The 21,618-nt window shown below is 45.3% G+C and overlaps 1 protein-coding gene across 1 annotated transcript in view; it reads right to left on the bottom strand.

Moving 5' to 3' along the window:
• Nucleotides 1–4,884: 4,884 nt before the first annotated feature.
• Nucleotides 4,885–21,618, bottom strand: part of gli1 (GLI family zinc finger 1) — a gene marked incomplete at its 3' end in the record, with an annotated part of 50,800 nt that continues 34,066 nt past the window's right edge. Inside the window, exons 3-13 of the mRNA XM_080728480.1 lie at nt 20,201–20,433; nt 18,664–18,756; nt 17,339–17,537; nt 16,241–16,418; nt 15,576–15,677; nt 15,008–15,148; nt 13,559–13,708; nt 11,215–11,379; nt 9,878–10,120; nt 8,336–8,654; nt 4,885–7,496 (exon numbers count right to left, since the gene is read on the bottom strand). Of these exons, the coding sequence (XP_080584606.1) occupies nt 4,885–7,496; nt 8,336–8,654; nt 9,878–10,120; nt 11,215–11,379; nt 13,559–13,708; nt 15,008–15,148; nt 15,576–15,677; nt 16,241–16,418; nt 17,339–17,537; nt 18,664–18,756; nt 20,201–20,433 (4,435 nt within the window). The remainder of the gene's footprint in view (nt 7,497–8,335; nt 8,655–9,877; nt 10,121–11,214; nt 11,380–13,558; nt 13,709–15,007; nt 15,149–15,575; nt 15,678–16,240; nt 16,419–17,338; nt 17,538–18,663; nt 18,757–20,200; nt 20,434–21,618) is intronic.

The following is a 21,618-nucleotide window of genomic DNA, read 5'->3' as shown; positions in this document are numbered from 1 at the left end:
CTCAACTCAGCAACATGTCACATTCTTTTCTTTTTACATCTTGTTGGAAAAGGGCATCCTTTGTCAACTTGGCTGTAGTTTCAAATGCGTGAACAGGGCTTTGATCTAGTGTTATAAATATTATGAGTTGGGTCTTTGGCTCTGTTACACAAAATGGGTGATTTAACAAGGGTGATTGTGGTCACGTTAATTGTTGCTTTCACGTATACTTTCCCAGGAATCCATAGTGGGGCTGCACTTAATATTTGTGCTGTAAATAGCCCCCCGCATACACCCTTCTTTGCCCTGCCGTGGCCTGTAAACACGGTTTGAAATCACAAATCTAGATGTGTCAGATCCCAAATCAGTCCCCTCTCTGGGGAACTTCCCCCTGGAGCGAATGAGTCAACTTCATCATGTCTGCCAGGCTATAGTGGCTGTCTGTACCTCATGTGCCATGCCACAATGCCACAGTGCCAATACAGCCTGAGCCTACTGGGGCCCCCTGAAGCAAGGAGGAGCCAACACTGTAAAAAGTAAAGCTGCAATCCGGAACTTACATTTGAATGAACAAAGTGTTATTTCACATTAACCCTGGCATCCCAATTCAGGAAAATATTCTTGATATCTTTCGAAAAAGTCTCCCAAACAAAATGCATTCTTTCAAGATTTTCAAGAATTGTTTTGACATTTTGGCTAGAATAACTGAAGTAGTATAGTAGTACATCTGCAGTGAATATGGAGGAGGTGTCCCCATGCTTCCATTGAGAAATGTAGACTGGTGTCAGGTATAGGACATCTATGATAAGTAGTAAAGCCTGACATTCATGTACAACATATCCCCAGGGCAAGTAGGGATTCCTTTCTTGAATGAGCGGTAGATGTTTGGTCTGAGGTGGAAGACCCGGGTTCAAATACAGGGTAGGACATCAATGTTAGGATTGCAGCTTAAAGGCTAGTTAGAGACCATAAAAAAGACAGTCAATAAGCAAAACCAATAACTGTGGTATTCTGCATAATGGACATTTTTAAATCTTAGTGATTGATGGTTGTTGGCTTACTCTGCTATAATTGTAAGTTTTTCTGGATTACAGTATCAATTAAATGGTTAAAATGTAAGTGGTTGTATAAAGTGGAAATTCTTGTGAGGATGATAACTCTCATTTTGTCTTCGTGATACATCAAACTTTTGCAAGCAGTTTTCGGAGGAAGTAAGGTGCGAACGCCATACACATACAAAAAACTGCATTTTAAAAAGGCAGAGTTTTTCCTAGTGTTTCTTCTCTCAGTGCACAGAAGCCTGGGGTGCCAATCCCCACTGACCACAGAGGGCCCGTCCAGGCGCTGATCTCACCAACAGTGGCCGCTCATTCGCTTTTTTACAGCGACTCACTGTGGCTCTTAATGGGCCGCCGTGACTGGCTGAGAGGAGAAGTAGGATGAATTATATGCACAAAGAGGGCTTTTCTAATTAGTCTTTAGGAAAAAGGAAAGGAAAATACAAATAAGGGTTCAGAATGAACGAGCTGCCCGCGTGTTTAAATAAGCCGGTATGGCTAATTGGTTAGGCTGCCTTCAATAAGTTTGGGGTTAAAGTTTGTTGGACGGTAATGAGGGAGGTTAGTTAGTCTGCATACAGCTGGAACAGCATGACAGGCTGTGTACTGTCTGTTAGCTTATATCAGGCTGTGGTCCTGGATAGTGTGCTGAATGAACATACTTGTTCTCAGGCTGTGCTGCTCTCTAGTGGGGGGAAGGAGACCTTACATGTCTGTCAAGAGGGGCACACAAATGAGTGAGAATAAGCAGGCTCCCTTTGTTCTAAAACAAGAGTCTGTGTTGCTGAGTCGTCGTCCTGAGAATTGATATATGGATCGCCTCTGGTTTCCCAATCTCCAGATGGAAACCTTTCTGCCTATGTCTTCCCCTGGAAGTTGTGGCCAGATATGGCTCATTACCAATGAATCCTTGAGCAACACGGAGCCTTGTTAGACACAGTGAGTGTATAGTGATGCCACACAAAGCAGCAACAGTCAGCACAGCAACACGGATACAAACAAACAAAGGAAATGCACAAATATTGCATCCATCCCAAGCTGAACAAATTTATTCATAAACGGGGTGAAATATAGTACATTTGTATAAAAATGTAGAAAATTGTACACAAAATATAATACTTGTTTTTTGTGTGATATAGTAAACACTACTATTATAGCTTTTTTTTTCTTGCTAAATGTGTGATTCTTTTGCCAGCAAAAAAAGTCTGATTGAAGGATGACAGTTATCAAACAAAACAAAACAAAACAAAATCACAAAAAGAAGGCAACGTCCATCCAAGTTCATCAATATAAAAAACATAATTTTATACAAAACATCTCATACATTCTAAGGAACAGCACTATCAATTCATGTTCATGCCCTTATTGCTGGTGTTAATGTTTATGTTAACATAGGCCACTTCAGCCTCTTTTTCTTTATACTCAAAAACTGTTTAATTAAATTGTCTTTGGTAGATTGTACACTTTTTACAAACTCAAGGCGGAAATGTTAATGTTTAGTAATGCTTGGTAATGGTTTGAAGCTACACACAGCTACAGTATACACAGCTGGAGAGCTGCAGAAAAAAAAGTAGCTTCAACAAATATGTCCATATCATCAGGGATTATAGTTGTGCCCGAATGTATGAAAGCCCATTTCTGTATACAATGTTTACAATGGGGAAAAAGCCTTTAATTGTCCTTATAATTTATATCTCAGAAGTCATTTAATGTTAAACAAAATCATTTTTGTGGGGGAAATGGGCTTTCATATGAATGCATTCTTGAATGACTATTAAAACAAATACTGCCAGTACTACCCTCACATTATTGTCATATGAATCATCTAAATAGAGAGAGACCTTTCCACACAGTGCTGTAGTCAGTGCAATGCCACATAAAAATCAGTTCTACTGCCCGAGCTATAGTGTACTTCAAGATAATGCAGCTCAAATGTCACATATTAGTACCTCAGACAGTGTGTATCCGTACAATGTGAGTCTTAATACACTAAAAGCCCCCCCACCCCATTTCATCTGAGTTCAGCTACGAACAACTGCTCTCTCTGGGTTCAAGCAACAGTGCAGTGAGTAATGTCAAACGTGGGATTTGTACAATCGCCACATCCGTGCTATGAATGTACCTCAGCAGCCAAAAACCAAAGCAACTAATTTCATTATTGTTCCGTTCAAACCTCAACTGGTTCAGGTCTTGTTCGAAATGGCCATCATCCTCAACTCAGTCATGTGCAGAAGTTGTGAATTAGGTCAAGGTGATATCATTATTAAAACCTTACCGACAGCATAAAGCTTCAAGCCCTCTTCAAACTTAGTTGGACGACAGTGTTGCTCGCGGGAATTAGAATACCTGCTAGCTAACAACGCGTTGCATTGTTGTCAGCTTGTAGATGTGCTATTTTCAGCGTGCGACAAATACAATGTTGTACGACAGAGCATAAATTGTGCTTTAGATAGACATAGCAAGGCACTTTCTGCGTTTCATAAGACACACTGTTGACAAGGAGTTAGACAGCTGCTTAAACAACATTTACAGTAAACATGTGAGGAGTGCAAACTCTATCTGGAAAGGCCACTACACCATAATTAGATCACCAAATATTCAGTGTGTGTGTGTGTGTGTGTGTGTGTGTGTGTGTGTGTGTGTGTGTGTGTGTGTGTGTGTGTGTGTGTGTGTGTGTGTGTGTGTGCATGTGCATGTGTGTGTGCGTGCGCAGACTGCGCGCGCACAGATGCAAATACTGATATGTCACTAGTATATAGTGTGCTGTTCCCTGACAAGAAGAATTCTGTAGCAATACTTGTGAATATTGAATAGCACTGATTCATTGTTGTTTTTCAGTCACTAGAAAATATGTTTTACTCTTCGCTCAGCGCTCATTGTTTCTCACGTGAAAACATTGGCCTTCAGAATTCAAGCAGTCTGTTGTGAGACGGCAGAGGAAATCCTCAGCCGTCTACATTGTCATATACACAGCATATATAAAGGTATTATATAAAACGTATTTACATGTACCATTCTCTGCTCCACTGTTGCCACAGTCCCATGTGACTGGAATGCCTGTTTGGAAAATGTTCAGTATCTAATTCATACCAGGCATAGGGGGCGATGATTTATACTTGGGGTCTGTGCGCCGCTGGTGTCACGCACCAAAAATAGCTGATCTACAAGCTCACAACATGGCACATTGTAAGCTTGTAGATAAGCTATTGTTGTTGTGCGACACTAGCGTGCAGCCACGTGTAAAGCGGGCAATACAGTTGTGTGTCTTACAGTAGGCACAGAGAAATACAAAGTACCAAGGCAGTGAGGAGACCACAAAGTCAGGGGGGGTTTCACTAGGCACCTTTGGTTTAAGGTTTTGGGCGGGCGTTCTATAAAACATTGAGTCCAGGAGAAACTCAGTCTCCATGACCCAGACTCATTGAAAACAAATTATTACTCTTTTCATATAGGGTCCCAGCAAAAGTAGGCACATACATGATGCCCAGTTTGGGTCCCATGGGGTTTAGAGTAGCTTGCCTCTGTGTAAGAGCCCTGATTGACAATACACTACCTGTATAAAGTTAATGCATTCATCTGTAGCGTACGAGCAACAATCACAACAAGGGATGGAGACTATGGACTTAGTTTGAGCACTAGCCCTGTGCATCCTTTCAGTCAGCCCTTATTCAAAAGTGGCTGGTGAGAATACCTTTGTACCCAGTCACAGGCACACAAAAAATAAAATACTAGCCCCGGGCGAACGGGATACAAATATATTCTTCTGTGTTCATAGGACACTGATGAAGAACTGGCCAAAGCCTCTGTTTGAACAATAGTCTGATAACAGCTGCCACGGAGGCTTGCCCTAAGACAGTGTATTAAGGTATTTGTTCTCCCCGGCCAACGAGGTAAGCATGGACGTCATGTCGCCCACAGCCATGTTGGACAGGGAGGAGCCTGGGGCGAGGGTGATAGAGTTCTGGGGGGTGGTGAGGCGTGAGGACGCCTGGGACGAGGACCCCTGGAGGGGAGGGTTGACCGGGCTGAAGGAAGTAGACTCTGCGTCGTCGATGATGGATGCGAAATCTATGTGAGCGTTGTCCAGGTCCAGGTTCTCCAGGGCGTTGGAGATGGGTCCCGACTCAGGATAGGGAGCCAGAGAGGCCGACTTGGTGCTGGCCGTGGGGTCATGGGTGGTGCTCATGTTATGCTGCTGGCTCAGACACGGCCCACCCTGGGAGTCCATGAGCTTATTCATGTCCATGTGGATCTGGCCCGAATAGTACATGTTGTTGTTGTTATTGGAGGGGGAGAACATGTCGTTGTGAGGGTGCTGGACCGGTGGGAGTCGTACCGCTCGCCTGGGGCTGGTGGCGGAGTGGACGGGGCTGAGGTGAGGCGGGCTTCCGAGGTAGCCCGCTGCCGACTGCTGTGAAAGGCTGTTCTGGCGGCTGAGAGGCTTGCGGCCCTGGGGAGGTCTGGGGGCCACCATGTCCTGGCCATAGCAGGAGCCCTGGAGACCCATCATCTGCTGGTCTTTAGGTGGCACAGAGCTGGGGCCTCGGCTGTGGGCCTGGGGGCTCATCACAATGTTCTGGTTGGGGTAGTAGGCCTGGCCGGAGTAGAGGTTTTGGTTCTGATGCTGCGGACTGTGTTGCATCAATGGAGTCTGGCCGCTCATGTCCATGTTATCGGAGAGTGGTGGGGGTTTTACTCCACCCTCCTGCTGCTGTTCCCACATCAGAGCCTGCTGGGACTGCACATAGTTCCTCACCATCATCTCCTTCACCTGCAGCATGGGGGTTTGGGACCTGTGGCCGTCAGGCAGCTGTGCTGAGCCAGCACAGCCCAGGCTCAGGGCCCCTCCACTGGGGAAGTTATGGTTCTGTCCCTGGGCCTCCATCTGACCGTGGTATTCACAGCTGGGGTTGTTGTTTGTGCTTCTCATCATAACCTGGCCTGTCTGTTGGGCATAGACCTGAGTCGCCTGAGGGAGTTGCCGCTGTTGTGGATGCTGAAGCTGCTTTGAGTTTTGGCACGCGTCCCCACTGCCCATTCCAGGATGGAACTGCTGCTCAGGTTTGATGGTGAGTTTTCGGGTTCCATCTGGGCTGTTGTAGAGGCCTGGCTGACTGTTAAAGTGGGCCTGCGATTGTTGGGGCTGCATGCTGGGGTCCGTGTACTGCATTCCTCCCTGGTTCTGGAGACCGTGACTGGAGGTTTGGCCCTGGGTGTGGGTCTCACCCCAAGGACCAGTCCCAGCGACAGCCTCGCCACCCTGGCCTAGACTGGGGTAATTGGGGCCAGAGGGACTGAGCTGACAGGTGCTCATACTGTACTCAGCCTGCTGGAGAAGAGCATTAGAAACGCCCTCTGGATGAATAGGTCCGGCCTGACCCATCTGCCCTCCGCCCCCTCTGGAGCTCATGTCCCCTCGCTGGTTCTGGTAATGCCGCTGCTGCATGAAGGCTTGGTCTGGGCAGCCCAGAGTGTCGTGACTAGGGGACAGCTGGTTGGACGGAGTAACACCACCACCTCCTCCTCCTCCTCCCAGAATGTGGTGTTGCTGCTGGTATCCCATGAAGCCTCTGTCTGCAGGCGGCATCATCATGGAATGTTCCCTAGCCTCTGCAGAGCCATGGTGCGTCTCCACAGCCATAGCTTCCATCATAACGTTTTCCGTGATGCTGGGAGGTCGAGGGGAATATATGTGCCGCGAGATGTTGGCGTCGGAGCCACAGTGCTGCAGCGCATTCCTTCGGCCCATCATCGCCATGTTGCTGAGGCTGTTGAAGCGTTGGACCTTGGGGAGCGCCTGGGGGTCTCCGCTGGAACGAACCGGATCGCTGGCTCGCCTCGTGCTGTTTCCCGGAGCCTGGTGAGGGTATATCACGCCGGTGCCGTACTCCGTGTTGGCACTGTGCCGACGGGGTCCACCCTGTTGGAAGAAGGGAGGCAGAGGCTGTCCCTGATACTCGCTGAGAAACCCCCCTCTTCTGGCCGGGGTGCCAGGCTGCTCCATGTTGGGTAAGGGGGTCGGCGGCGGGCCGCCGGTGGCTGCGGCATATTTGGCCTTAAGGCTGTACTGCTGGGCGGGGGTTAGACTGGGCAGACCTGGCAACCCGCCACCTCCTCCTCCTCCGTGACAGGGCGCTCCTCTGCGGTTGGTCTCAGGAGAGAGGGGGTCTCCTCCTCCGCCCCCCTGGTCTGTGCCCAGGAGGTGACACCCTCCTCCACCTGCTCCCCCCATCTGCGAGACTTCACTGGAGCGACGGCTGGACAGGTACGGAGACGCCATGGAGGAGCGGCGGCTCACGGTGTAGGCGGAGCTTAGGCTGCTGGTGCCGCTTCCTCTCCTGTCGTTGGTGCTGCAGGCCAAGGAGCCGGCGCCCACTAGCTCGTGATTGGACAGCTCCATGACGCGCCGATTAGACAGGAGTGGGGAAGGTGCGCACATCCCCAGCATCTCCCCGGAACCTGTAAGGACAAGATAGGATAAGGATCAGGGAACAAGTGGTCTTCATTGATGCTTTCTCTTAATTTATTAATGTTAAGCCTGTATAGAGGCGCATGCATAGTGAATGGCAAATCGTTTCAAATATTTTTTATTCATAATGACAGGACAATGATACATTTTTAAGAAAACAAAGACAAACGAGAAACACAACAACAATACACACTAGTGAATGGCAAATCGAGTGGCAAAGTGAGTTTAGCGTCGTTTAATGCAATCAGATAGGACTTTTCTGTTTGGATGTATGGGCTGTCAAGGCCAGAAAGTAGGTTTTTGCCACTCAGTACAGTAGGTGTTCCCGCATAACTTCTGGGTATGATGATGATGTCACGCGCATACGCATACCCTCTAATGTGGGGACTGCGGATGGAAATTAGCTTCTTCGTAAATCCGGCATGTTTACATGAGATCATGATTGAATTCACGTTCATGTATTGAATGTCCATTTATGTGCATTATCTCATCTAAATAAACAAATTAAGTAAAGTAAAGAATTATAGTTGTAGATAGTAACAGAAGGTGCTAAAGTACAGCTCGATAGACTGCTACGGTACAGCTTCTTCTGTTGAATAGAGAAAAGGGACCTTTAACATGAAGAGATAAATAACAAAAGGCAATGCCTACATACGTGAACCATTGTAATTACAATATTAATAAGAGCTATATAATCCACTGACGTGACGTGCAGAGAATGTTAGAGGCAGGGGCTGAAATTTCTAAAAGGGCCTTTTGGTGAAAATATCGAAAATAGCAGACCTAAAATAGGCATGTCATGTTGAAATATTATGGTGTAAAATATTACCAGGAAGTGCTGGTAGCTTGTTACTGGCACAGCGACCTGGAGGGGTGGGCCTGCGGATCTGCTTCAACTTGTCAATCTTCAGGTTCTCCAGTCTCTTCAGAGCCTGGGCAGACATGCCCACACTCCCTGCTTCCCCTCCCCCTCCACCCCCTCCTCCACCTCCTCCACCAGCGACTCCATCCTCCAGGGCTGTGAGGTCCTCCAGACTGCCCGCAGCGTTCAGGTTCATCTCCACGCCGCTGTCGTTGTTGTTGGCGCTCCCCAGTGGAGAGCGTTCGCTACTGCAGGAGGACTGACCCCCAGGGCTTGGCTGCGATTTCTGAGAAGGAGAGAGGAGGATGAGTGAGCGAGTGAATGACCGCAGGGGTCATCAATATGTCCGTACACAGACAAATGTGTCTGTGGCAAAGACTTGGTCTTGTCCGTGGCAAGTTTTACATTTTCTGTTTTACACACCATTATAATGTTCTTATAACCGCATTACTGAATGTCAAACTTCCACGTTTTCTTCAGAATATGTATGACACTTACTTAGTTATTACGACACTATGGCACATTAGGAGTTCAACTAGTACTAGTGGTTCTCAAATGTTTTATTTGCAAGAAAGGACCCCCTTAACTCTGAGAGTGCACAAGTGGAACCAAATGGACCCTTAAGGGTCCATTTGAACACACTCAGAGTTACAGACCTGTTATGGTCATTCAGGGCTAGCTCTTTATGTATTTCTGGTAATATTAATATATACAGTATGTCCATGGCAAACAAAAGTTTGACAAAAATTACCACCACAAGCCAGCATGGTCCCCTGAATGAGAGAGACAGTCATGCTGAATCCGGACACAGCACATTCTCATGTTTGTTTCGTGTTTATGTCAAATAATGTACAATCTGGCAATTTCTTTGAAATGGTAAATGGTGCATTTATAGCGCCTTTGTCCAAGGCGCTTTACAGAGATTGTGCATTACATTCACCCATTCACACACACATTCATACACCGATGGCGGAGGAAACCATGCAAGGTTCAGACAGTCTTGCTCAAGGACTCTTCGACACTAACTCTGGGGGAGCCCGGGATCGAACTGGGAACCCTTCGGGAACCCTCTGTGTTGTAATGACGGTTTCTCTACCCCTGAAAATGTCTGAAAATGTCTTCTTCGCCCCAATGACTCTGCTCTATTCAGTATTAGCACCATGAATAAATGTTGATTTGTGTGCGGTATTTGCCATATATTCAAACAATGCATTCCAGGCCCAATAGACGAGTGCTTAGGGCGCGTACCACATGGGCTCTAATGCCTGACAGCAAGTTCCCGGTTCAATTCCTGGCAGGCCAGAGACCATTTGGTGCATGTCACTCCCCAGAAAAGCCCCGTCCCCCCCAAAAACAACTTCAACAAGAATGCATTCCTAAATCATCAGGCTCACTATCTATTACTGTTTGTAACTGTAAGTAATATGGCCCTGTTGGGTGGTCTAATGTATCATTTGTTCGTTTGTTGAGTTGAGATGACATCGCTGTATAAATGAAGTGTTCACTCACCAGCGCTGTCTCAGGAGCCAGCAGTTTGCAGTCCTCCCTGCGAGTCTCCTCTTTCTCCAGTAGCAGTTCAGAGCTCTGGCCACCAGGGGTCATAGCTGAGCCTATTGGTCGGGGACCTGTGTCCCCACGGTGCTTCTTAGTGATGTGGGCTTCGGGGCCGTGGACCGTCTTCACGTGCTTTCGCAATGAACTGGGGTCCGTGTAGCGCTTTGTGCAGCCTGGGATCTTACACACGTAGGGTTTCTGTCAAGAAAAGGGTCAGAGCCTACATCAGCACGTGCACTAAATACTGAAGATATAATATACATTTAAAATACATTTAAATGCACTACAAATTAATTTAAAAATATCTAATATCTAGTGCAGGGGTCTTCAATGTTTTCAGGCCAAGGACCCCTTAGTTGAGAGAGAGATGAAGCAGGGACCCCCATAACCTGTTCATAGATTCCATATAGTTTCATTGTTTGACAGCACAATCATCAGTGTATTTTGGATTCATGTCAATTTGTGTTTTCAGATATTTAACCACTTGAACCGTCAATACTTAATAAACTTGACCTTTCACTCACTGTACTTAGTCTGCTCTTTTCCCCTCCGCACCAAAGCCTTTTGCCGAAAATAGCCGATCTACAAGCTCTCACGAGGCGTTGTGAGCTTGTAGATCTGCTATTTTTGACTAAAGTTCGCAGAATATGGACACTAGGGTTCAAGTGGTTAATATACAAAAGGAGAAAAAAACTTTCTATCGCTCAAAGATTTGGAGGACCCCCTGTAGTAGCTCTGAGGACCCCCTAGGGGTCCAGGACCCCCTGTTGAAGACCCTTGATCTAGCGTACTAAACAGTACTAAACAGAAATACGTGTAGAGTTGATTCTCTCTGACCAATCTGTAGTGTTTACATGTCACCTTTTGGTATCAACTGTTCAACGGAGATTATACCAAAAAGTACCAGTACTTTTGCCTAATGAGTAGTATAGAGTTCAGTCGCTTTTATCCGGTTCTATGAAATGGAAAATCCTTATTTTAGATTTGCTGGTGTGTTTGGAGCCAGGCAATAGTAAAGAAACAACAAATTAGTGTCAAGTCACTTTGACACTAATTTGTTGTTTTCCCTTTTCTTTTCTTCTTTCTTGAAAGAAGGTGGGTTGTCTATTTTTATAGTGTAGCCTGTTTTATTAGTTTTCCAGACAAAGAAGAGAGACAGGAAATAGATGAGAGGGAGAAGTGTCACAATATATAACATTAACCAGGACACAGACAAAAAAAACACATTCCTAGAGGATAACAACTCACAACTGTTTATATTTCTTTCATTTGCAACAGTGCACACATAATACCTCATTGGAGTGAGTGCGGTTTTGATGTTTGGCGCGGTCTGAAGCATTGGAGAAGGCCTTGTTGCAGCCCTCGTGCTCACACACATACGGCTTCTCTCCGGTGTGGGATCGCAGATGGGTCTTCAGGTTCTCCAGGCGAGAGTAGGCCTTGTTACAGCCTTCAAACTAGAACACACAATCACGCACTGGTTTTATAACAATGGCTAAATTCAAACATACAAGGTACGTGTACATGTTATGACAGGCGTTCAAACCTAAAACACATTCGTCGCTTAAACAATGGAAACTTTTGACCCTGCCTGCACTGTTATGAGGAAACTTTACAACTTCAGTTTTGTTATATTTCTTTCTTTATTTTTATTTCTTTCCTTGAGGTTAGGATTTGTTCAAGTCGCAGAAATCCGAGAGCCCCGAAATTATTTTAGACACATTCTTGCTCGTTTCGTTCTAAAACTAAAACAGATGCTTTATTGCGTTCAGAACAACAAGGCAAAGACACACTGTCGCATCTGCCTTGGTGAAATAAATGACCTTCAGTATGAAGTTCAGAGGCCTAGAGGTCAACTTCACTGGCACAATGTGGTAGCTAACGTTGCATTGGTCCAATGGTCCATCTTCTTTTACCCACAGTCCCACACCAACCCGCATTTCAACCACAACCGCCTGATTGACTTACAATGCATCTATTTTCACAACCTGACCTGAAACGACCCAATCCTGCACAGTACTTTCAGAGAGAGAGAGAGAGAGAGAAAGAGAGAGAGTGAGAGAATGTAACGAGGGAGTAACTGTACCACACACATGCACCGACGCCACTGCACGCATGTGCGCATGCATGCACACATACACACACACACATGCTGGGTCTGTTCTATTTTGTCCTGCTACAACAGGAAAACCTCACATTATCTTGTCAAATTGTTACAGTACCTCCGTCAATCCATTTGCGCTCATTCTGTCTGTCTGTCTCTCTCTCTCTCTCTCTCTCTCTCTGTCCCTGTCTCTATCTATCTCTCTATCTATCTATCCCTCTATCTCTATCTCTCTTTCTGTTTCACCTGAACTCAATCACCTGACCTGCAGAGCAGTATGCTCTCTTGATGCACTTGTTACCGAGATGCCCAGGACCATCCTGGCCATTCTGTCAAGCTGAGGGAAGACTTGACGATGCTTTTCCTCCTTTTATACGAACTGGGCGTCGATGTAGCGTTGAAGTGTCGTTTAACCCTATATATCCCCCAATCGCTGAACTTGCCACTCTTTCATTTAGCTCTCTTGGCTGTGTTGTCTTCCTCAACTAAAAATATTATCGTTTTATAGCCTCTTACAAAACCTAACTCAATCTCGACCCGGGTTGTCTCTCGTTACCCACAGGCCCCATGGACCTGCATACCACTAGTACTCCTGAGCCACTTATACCTTCCAGGCTACAGGCATGTTTGGAACTTGTGTTTCGAGGCACCAAGTTAGTATCAATCTTTTAAGTAGGCCAACCTTAATTTTCTCAAATAGTATCTGACATAGCTGTCAAAGTAACATTGGCCTCCCTTTGAATTTGCCCCACAGAAGACAAAGCTGCTCACAGTAGGAGCTCTGGTCTTGACTGATGCATAATTCAGTTCACATGTCACTTCGTGACGTGTTATGGAGACGGAGAATGATGAATGTGACAGTGGGCGTAATGGCTGTCACGCTTATTGGTGATTTACTCTTTATGAGTGTAAACAAGCAGATGAAAAGGACAGAGCGTTAAAAACAAAGACCGACAGCGGGACATGCACAGACTAGGGCATTCACCAAATATTCGAATATTCGAATATCAAAGTCACTATTCGACGTTGTTCACCGAAGTCGAATATTCTTTTTTTAATTTTATATATATATAGTTTTCTCTTTAAAAAATATATAGTTTATAAAGCTTGGCTAGATAGGAAGTCATAAGAATGAGTTGTCAATGCCCATGGTGGATGAATTTGTTAATGCTCTATACCAGGGCTTCTCAAACCTTTTTAGGCCGTGACCCCCAAAATAAACATATTTGAACTGGGGACTGACAAGCACTTGGAATTGTAGGTATTACATTTAATGTGACTCGGTTCCGCAAATAAATATTGTGAAAATAGCAGATCTACATGCTCACAACGCCTCGCGGCGTTGTGAGCATGTAGATCGGCTATTTTCACAATGCTCGCCTCTTGCTTACTTAATATTTGGCCAGTCCTGTAGAATATTCGACTATTCGAATACTTTGAGGTTGAATAATTCGAATACTAAAAATCACTATTCGTGAATGCCCTAGCACAGACCAGAGAGACAAGAGAAGAACTGAAAGACATCCACTCACAGTGCACTTGTGTGGTTTCTCTCCTGTGTGCCGGCGCATATGAACCACCAACATATACTGGGCTTTGAAAGGTCTCTGCTCGCGAGAGCACTCCAGCCAATGGCAAACAAACTCCTTCTTCTCTCCGTGGATGTGCTCGTTGTTGATGTGCTGTGGAGCAGACAGGCAGACAGGGAGATGTATTCGTTATTTCATTCTTTTATGAGCAATAGGAGAGGCATCCTTTTGTTTACATATACACAAGCAAGATTTATATACTTAGTCTTACCATGGCGTATAACTTACTGTAGGTATAAACCATCTAGTGTACCAGCTCTATCGGTTTACTTGTATTAAGGTTGTTGCCAAATATCGGAGTGAATTTCGGAGCGCGTAAATAAAAAGATCAACCTCACGTTATGTCAATCACGTTTGCACAATGCCGCCCGTTTCGTATTTATTTTTGGACCAGGGTTGATTTTTTCTGATTTTCGCAACTGTCGCCACTGGGTCCTTTGATCTCTCTCTCCTCTCTCTCTCTCCTTGGCCTGAAAAATGCTTTCGAGGATTTCGGATTTCCAAAACGCAACCAGTGTGCAACCAGCTTTACTCTCTCTTACTCCTTAGATGGGACAGATTGAACAACCCACTGACCAACCATCTAGCATCATTCCATCACTTCTTTGTTAAGGGCCATTTATAGTTACGTATGGTTGATTTTGTGTACGTTTTTGGGTGAGACAGTACGTACGGTAGTTACGTCGACATACATAGTTGCTCTATGCGTTATGTACGTGCCGACCCACTCTCCGCTCCAATTCTGCTCCCGTTGGAGCCACGCGCCACATGGAGGGGATCTTCTGCACAGCACACACGTGTAAAAACAGTCTGGACTGGTTCTGCACCTGCTGTCTGTCGCAACATTATCGCGGTAAATGCAACTCCGCGAGGGTACAGATTTAACCACCCAGACTGAGTAATAATAACAACACAGTGCACTGCACCCATCTCGCTTTTGGATGAGAGGCGGTGTGAGTGTGTGCGCGCGCGTTTGTGTGTATGTATTCTCATGCCAATGCACAGCCGTTCCTGTGAGGAATGACGTCTTCTTGGTTGCAATGACGTTCCTTTTTTTACCGTTTCTTGCTAAAATTATATTTCTTGTTGGGACACATATAGTTTGTTTCAGAACCGCTGTTATAAGTAATTGTCCTCACTACTGCCACGGTTGACAAAAGTTCGCCACGGCCGGGTAGTTCAAGCGTACGTACCGGTACGTTTTTATCGGTTTTGATCCGTCAGGTTGAGTGTTGTCCGTAAGGTTACGGAGACAAACAATTACGTCCGGACCTACGGAGCAACCGGATTAAATGACTCTCCCCCTCCGTTTCTTGTGTATTCTTGCGGTCCTTATGTATTACTATGCATGGTACTTTAGTCTCTTTCTTTCATTCTGTCTCTTTCTCTTACATGCACAAGCTGGTCCTGTGTGTCAAACTCCTTGATGCAGCTCTCCCAGTGGCAGTTGGTTTCGTAGACAAGCTCTGGCTCAGGCTTTCCGTCGTCCTTGTCCAGATCATCCCTGCCGTCCAGAAGGCCCAAGAGAGGGTCCTGGTCATGGAGGGATAGACTTACAGTTAGCAAGCATATTTGAAAATATTATTATTATTATTATTATTATTATTATACAGTCATCTAAACATAGGATGATTGTACAGGTATTTATCTTATTTTATATATAGATTTGGATCACACAAATTGAAGCTTTAGATTCTAAAGCTTTATACTGATCCAAATCTGGATCAAAGTCAATCTGCTGCAGTGTGTCATCAAAATGATTACATACTTATTTATGAATGCTTCGTTGGCTAGTTCTGTACATTTGGGGTCATCACCCATCACACTCTGAAGACTATTGCGCTGGGTGTGCAGGTTCCCTTGTTTGACGTGACAACACATAATTACCATAATCTACCGCAATTAACTCTTGGACTCTTCTTCACACCCCTACTGGGTCCCTGGTGGGTCCTTACTGTACCTGTGTTCCTGTGGAGGAGGGACTGGCCACGTCCCCCTCAGACCTCTCCTCCAGACTCTTCACCGTGATGTGATCCATCACAAGACCCGGCTCCGTCTTCATCTGCAGAGCAATGACCACAACAGCACACACACGTCAATAAACATGCACACCACAATTGTAGACACATTACTATCACTCACACCAGTGATTCCCAAACTTTTTTTTTTTTATTTATGTTAGGAAACGGAAAACGCATGCATTTGAGACACACAATCTTCTGTTCTCAAAATTTTGATACAAACATTTATACATTTGTCCACATTAAGTCTGTCCACTGAGTCTGTGTTACATTTATGGAAGGATGATTGTTATTGCTTAAACACTTTAAAATTTTGTGGGACACAATATGCTATATAGTTGTTAAAAAGTTACATATTAGTGCTGCTTTAACGTGATTGTTGCCTCCAAGCATCTCTTTAGGTAAAAGTACCCAATGAAGACGCACACATGGATAATCAATATGATAATTATTGTTTTTAGTTTAACTCTGATTTGGACACAAATTAACAGTCTGTGTATGACAGTTTAGGTCAGTGGTTCCCACATGTTTTAGCTCAAGACCTGACGTTAACGGGTCCATTTGGTCCCATTTGTATGCTGTCAGAGTTAGGTGCTGGTCTTACGTGTCCGTGTTTGGGCGGTATGTGGAGCCGGGGGTTGTGAGGTGGTAGGCGCGGGGCATGGCATGGTCCAGGGTGTCCTCCCATCGGCACTCCTACTCCTCCTCCTCCTCCTCCTCCATACATGGAAGCCTGAGGTCTGGACTGATAGTTCATGGAGCTGGAATAGCCCAACGATGGACTGTACGACAACAAGAGGACATGGCATAAGAACTTTGTGTAAATTACTGCAGGAGCTCATCAGGACCCAAGTAGATTTGTTTTGCAAGAAATCTATTTTTCAAGCAATGAAGGAGAGATGTATCTCATCTGTGTATCAGTAGTAGTTAAACTGGTCTTCCACTTCCACTGGTTTCATTTATCTTCAACTTAATTCACAATTTTACAGGTGAAAAAGAGTAAGTAGCCTTACTGTATAACTACCGCCAAATATTCATGGAAAATTCCACAGAAAATAATTTCACCCACTCTTACAACCTTAGTGTCCACCCTGAGATTGGGAGGTCCTTCAATCCCTAGCCGGATAATATAGAAATATACCGGTATATATATCCACAAGTTTCCAGCGTCCCATCGTGCATTGCGCAGAAGGTGCGCGGCAGTTCCGGCTCGCAGCTACGTCGCAGCCGAGCTGAGCCGAGTGTGACGTAATCGTAATCCCGACCGTCATTGACGGTCCCAGAATACCGGCTGTGTCCCAAAATTTTACAGTAAATTCCTGCGGAAAACGGTGGATAGTACCCAGTGTCTCCCTAATTGGCACTCAATATCAAGGGTTGGATTGGGGGTACCGGTATGTCTCTGCGACATACTGTTCAAGGGACCCCCCAGAAGCAAAGATTTGAGTTGAAAATGTTCGCTTTAAAATAATGTATATTCAAAGATTTGCACAAATGTTCATGTTTTTTCAAAAATAGCAGGTCTACTTTTTGAATAGCCAAAGTATAACAAATAATAAAGTGGTTACTTGACACAGAGGCGTTCCCGGTCTTAATGGGTTAATATGGATGAATGCTTCTTGATGTGGAACTTTCTGTTTGCTTTGTTTTAATCACATGATTTGAGTCAAGACTTCTTCTGCTTAAGGAGATAATATCTGACCTCATGCCGCCCACAGAGAGATGCCCATAAGAACTGGCCCCGTTGGGGTTGCAGCGGGAGTTGACGAAGGCCACCAGGGAGTTGGGCGAGGTCCGGATGACCGTCTGCAGGTCCACACTGGCGTCGGACAGAGGAGAGATGGACAGGGCTCTCTTCTTGCTCAGCTTCAACATGGAACGAGGCGTGGAGAACCTGGAGCCTGAGGGGAAGGGAGAGGAGAGGTTAAGACTCCATTCAAATCGATGGTGAGACCAAAGTGCTAAAGAAGAAACATTTTATTTGCAGCAGAATTGGTGGTAATATTGTACGATTACTGAAGAAGGCGCTAGAGCTAATTGAAAGGCCATGGGCGTGTTAGAGGCCAGGGCAGGGGTTACTCAGATGATTGGGGTTCATCCCCAAGTTATGACAATCGCACAGTTGTGTGTGCAAATGGACATGGCCAATAGTTTTCAAGATATCTTGTTAGGGAGTAAAATGTTGTAGTGATCAACTGACACTGCCAACCTTAGAGCCCCTTTTTGTTACCACTGCGCTCTGACTTGTCTGGTATGGTGTAGATCATCAACATTGTATAGGCCATACATGGGCAACTGACGGCCCCCACCTTCACTTAATGTGGCCCTCAGGTTAATACCAGAATACTGATATTATTGATATCAGCTGTTACAATTCCAAACATGACCTGCTTTAATTCCGTCCGTCTATATTAGTAGCTTAATGACTGGTATTAGAAGTATTAAAATGATTTTCTTTTATGTCCAATGTATTTGTATTTAACATGAGTATATAACTAAATGAGTTTGAAATTAAATCAAAATGTTTGATTTCAGGATTCCAATAAAAAAAATAACAAAATATAATTCAGAATTCCAATTCAAAAGAAGAAAAAATAGCCGATCTACAAGCTCAAAACGCATCGCAGCGCGATACGTTTTGAGCTTGTAGATCTGCTATTTTTTCTTCTTTTGTATGAGATACTAGAATGACAAAGTTGGACGTAGCAATATGCAATGTGGCCCTCTGGAGTGAAGGTGGAAATATAGTGGCCCTCTGGAGTGAAGGTGGAAATATAGTGGCCCTCTGGAGTGAAGGTGGAAATATAGTGGCCCTCACCATCATCAAAGTTGCCCACCCCTGGTATAGGCAATGGGTCGCACACAGTGGCAAGAGTTGAATTTCTTTTACTTTATTGCATTGAGAAGACGCAATAAAGTAAAAGAAAATCAACTCTTGACACTGCGTGCAACCCATTGCCTATAGAACTTTAGAGCTCCACCACTAGACGGATATCACAAAATGCATTAATGTGAGGATTTCCTTACCGTCCCCTGAGCCAAAATGATCGGACTGGCCCTGGAAGCTGTGATGGGAAGACATCATACTGTTCTGGTTACAATACGGGCTCCCACTACCACCTGTTGAACACATGATGAGAATAGAAGCTTTAGTGACACCTATAGCACTAATTCAGTGGTTTTCAACCTTTTTCATATCAAGGTCCATTATTTATTCTACATTTGAGCCACGGACCACCATGTGATGAGATTTTGCCTCTCAGACCCAATATTTTGTTGTAGTTGAGTGACAGATCTATCCATTTGGTTACCAACTTTTCATCATTTAGCTGGAGACCACCTGGAAAGACCACTGGGACCAGGGGTCCCCCACCAGTCTAATATACATGGTCCCCACCTTTTTCCCCCTCTACACAAATTTCTGCTGAAAATGACCGAACTACAAGCTCACAACGTGTCACACATTGCAATATGTTGTGAGCTTGTAGAGCCGCGCTATTGTCGTCGAACGTCACCGGCTCAGAATAGGGACCCTAGGGCTTCATATGGTTAGAGACGCAATGAGGGACGCTGTAACACATTTATAATATGTTAATAACATGGATGATTGCATCTGGCCTCTCTTCTTGTGATTTATTTGGACTGACATGAAGAAAGCTTTCTTTAATTAGTAATTGATTACCTTTTCAAACGCGATAGGATAAGTTAATTAAATCATGTCCTTCAGGCCTTGTAAGTCACTTAATGTGGTGAAAATGATCTTCCTGAAGTTTCAAAGAACACTCGATTGACGCCCTCTCCTCTTTAGTGAGCTTCTGATCGTGTATCATGTATCCCTAAAGCCTATTACAGCACATTCGTTGGTACATTATAGCACAATACAGCTCGGGCCTGCAGAGACGATGCTTGTGGATTAAGATGAATCACTTGCACACACTTCTCAAGACATCATGCAGCGTTAAAATCTGATTGAAGCAGTGTGAGCTTGTTGATCGGCTATTTCCAGCGCATGACACCGTTATAGGACAAAGTATGTTACAATGAGACAGTTCTGTCTCATTGGGAATCTGTGGTCCGAACTAGGCTTATCACCAGTGTTGAATTAGTCCGGGGTCGCGCGCCCCGCCGCCCCATATCTTTTGGAGCAGGGGTCACGCCTATCACGCAAACGGACATGCATTGATGCAAAAAAAAACAAACAAACAACAAGTTCACACCTCGCCAATGCTTTAGTGTAACAACAGGGTGTTTTAACAAAGAAACGAGCCTGTATGCATATCAATAGACCTGTATAGTAGGTGTTGAGCGACGTGCGCATGTCTCTAGATAAGCGACCCCCCAAACATTGAATCACCAATGCACCACTGCTTATCACACCCATTATTCATTTGATTAGAAGCAGCTGTTGATTACGTACATCACAGTGCACTGTACCAAGATCAGCCTAGTCCTGACTTTTGCTTTGAGTTCTTTTTATACCTTTAGATAGCAGCAAACTCACTAAACTGGCCACGGTTTTAACTGTAGTGTAACTACAGTGGTTTCTGTCAAATGTGACTCTTACCCTCGGTTGAGAGCATGCCTCGGTGGCCCATCATGCTGTGTGGCGGCGGGGCCTGTGGGGGGCCCATGTACTGGTCCAGGCAGGGGCCCAGGCCCTGGCCGGGCCCGGCTCTCTGGCTCATAGCGGGGGTCATGGGGTTGTACATGGCTCGGCAGTCCTGTGGAGGGCCGTTGTGGAGAGGGCCGCGCAGCGAGGACACATCACTGTAGGAAGAGCGACCTGATGGGGCTAGGCTGGAAATAACAATGGGTACAACACATCATAATTAATTTCACCGTATTTTCTTTGACCATATTTTGGGGGTAATTAACCTTGTAGTTCTCCTTTGCTTTTGCTATTTTGATACACCAAATGTGCACCAAAAGAAGGCTTACTTCGATAATTGAAAAATGGCTGCTGTAAAAGAACCATGGCTAGTGTGTGCCGTGTAGGTTTCTGTTAAATGACAGTGAGTTGGCTTCCAGCAGAGGGCCGGAGAACCACAGTTTCAGAACCGCACTCCGAGCACCACATTTCCACGAACCCTAAACCCAGCCCCAACCTTTAAACATAACCCTTAAGTATAACCCTGACCCTTAAGTCTAACCTAAACCCTATACCCTAAGCCTTACAATAACACCTGTAACTGCAGTCTCTGGCACTCGCTAGACCCATTATTGAGGCAGGTAATGCCACTAACAGCAAGCGCAAGCCTTTTGCTCTGTGATGTCTTCTATTCACCACTAGATGGTGCATTTCCCTTACTCTGGTGCTTATTGTGGAAACTTACTGGGTTTTCCCCTGAATGGGGAAGCCTCATTGGAACTTTCCAGTGTTCTCATGAATATCAATGTGTTGCTCTGACCTTTCCTGTGTCTTGATGGCTACTTCAAAACATTTCTCTGATGCTCCCTCTTCTATCTCTCTCTCCCTCTCTCTCTCTCTCTCTCTCTCTCTCTCTCTCTCTCTCTCTCTCAACTCTCCACCTTCTAATATAATGGCCCCAAAACACGGCTCGCCCGAGCGTTCCGGTTACCCCAACTGCGTCTCTCACAGAAAATAACAAGATTTTCCAAATTGAAAAACGTTATTTTCTGTTGAAATGTATTTTGGCCAGCGACACGGCCGTGCAACGAAGTATAGATCAGGCTTAAGTATTCCTTTCAGTTCTCTACAACGTGTATTGCACACAGGAGCTTAATCTGTCCGCTCTAATCCACTATGTCCGTTCCCCTCTTCTTCACTTCCCTCCCTCCCTCTTCCACTCCTCTCTACCTCTCTCTCCTCTCACTCGCTTTCGTTCTTTTCTCCCATTCATCCCTCCGGCTCTACTCTCTCTCCCTCTCTCTCTCTCTCTGCATCTGCAACCTCTGTCATTTTTTAGTCTCTTGCTATCTTTCTCCTTTCCTCCTCTCTCCCTTTCTCTGCCCTGCCCACCC

The sequence above is a fragment of the Nannobrachium achirus genome (assembly GCF_963921795.1).
Source record: "Nannobrachium achirus genome assembly, chromosome: 6".
NCBI classification, from domain to species: Eukaryota; Metazoa; Chordata; class Actinopteri; order Myctophiformes; family Myctophidae; genus Nannobrachium; species Nannobrachium achirus.
This window is presented reverse-complemented; position numbering and strand designations above follow the sequence as displayed.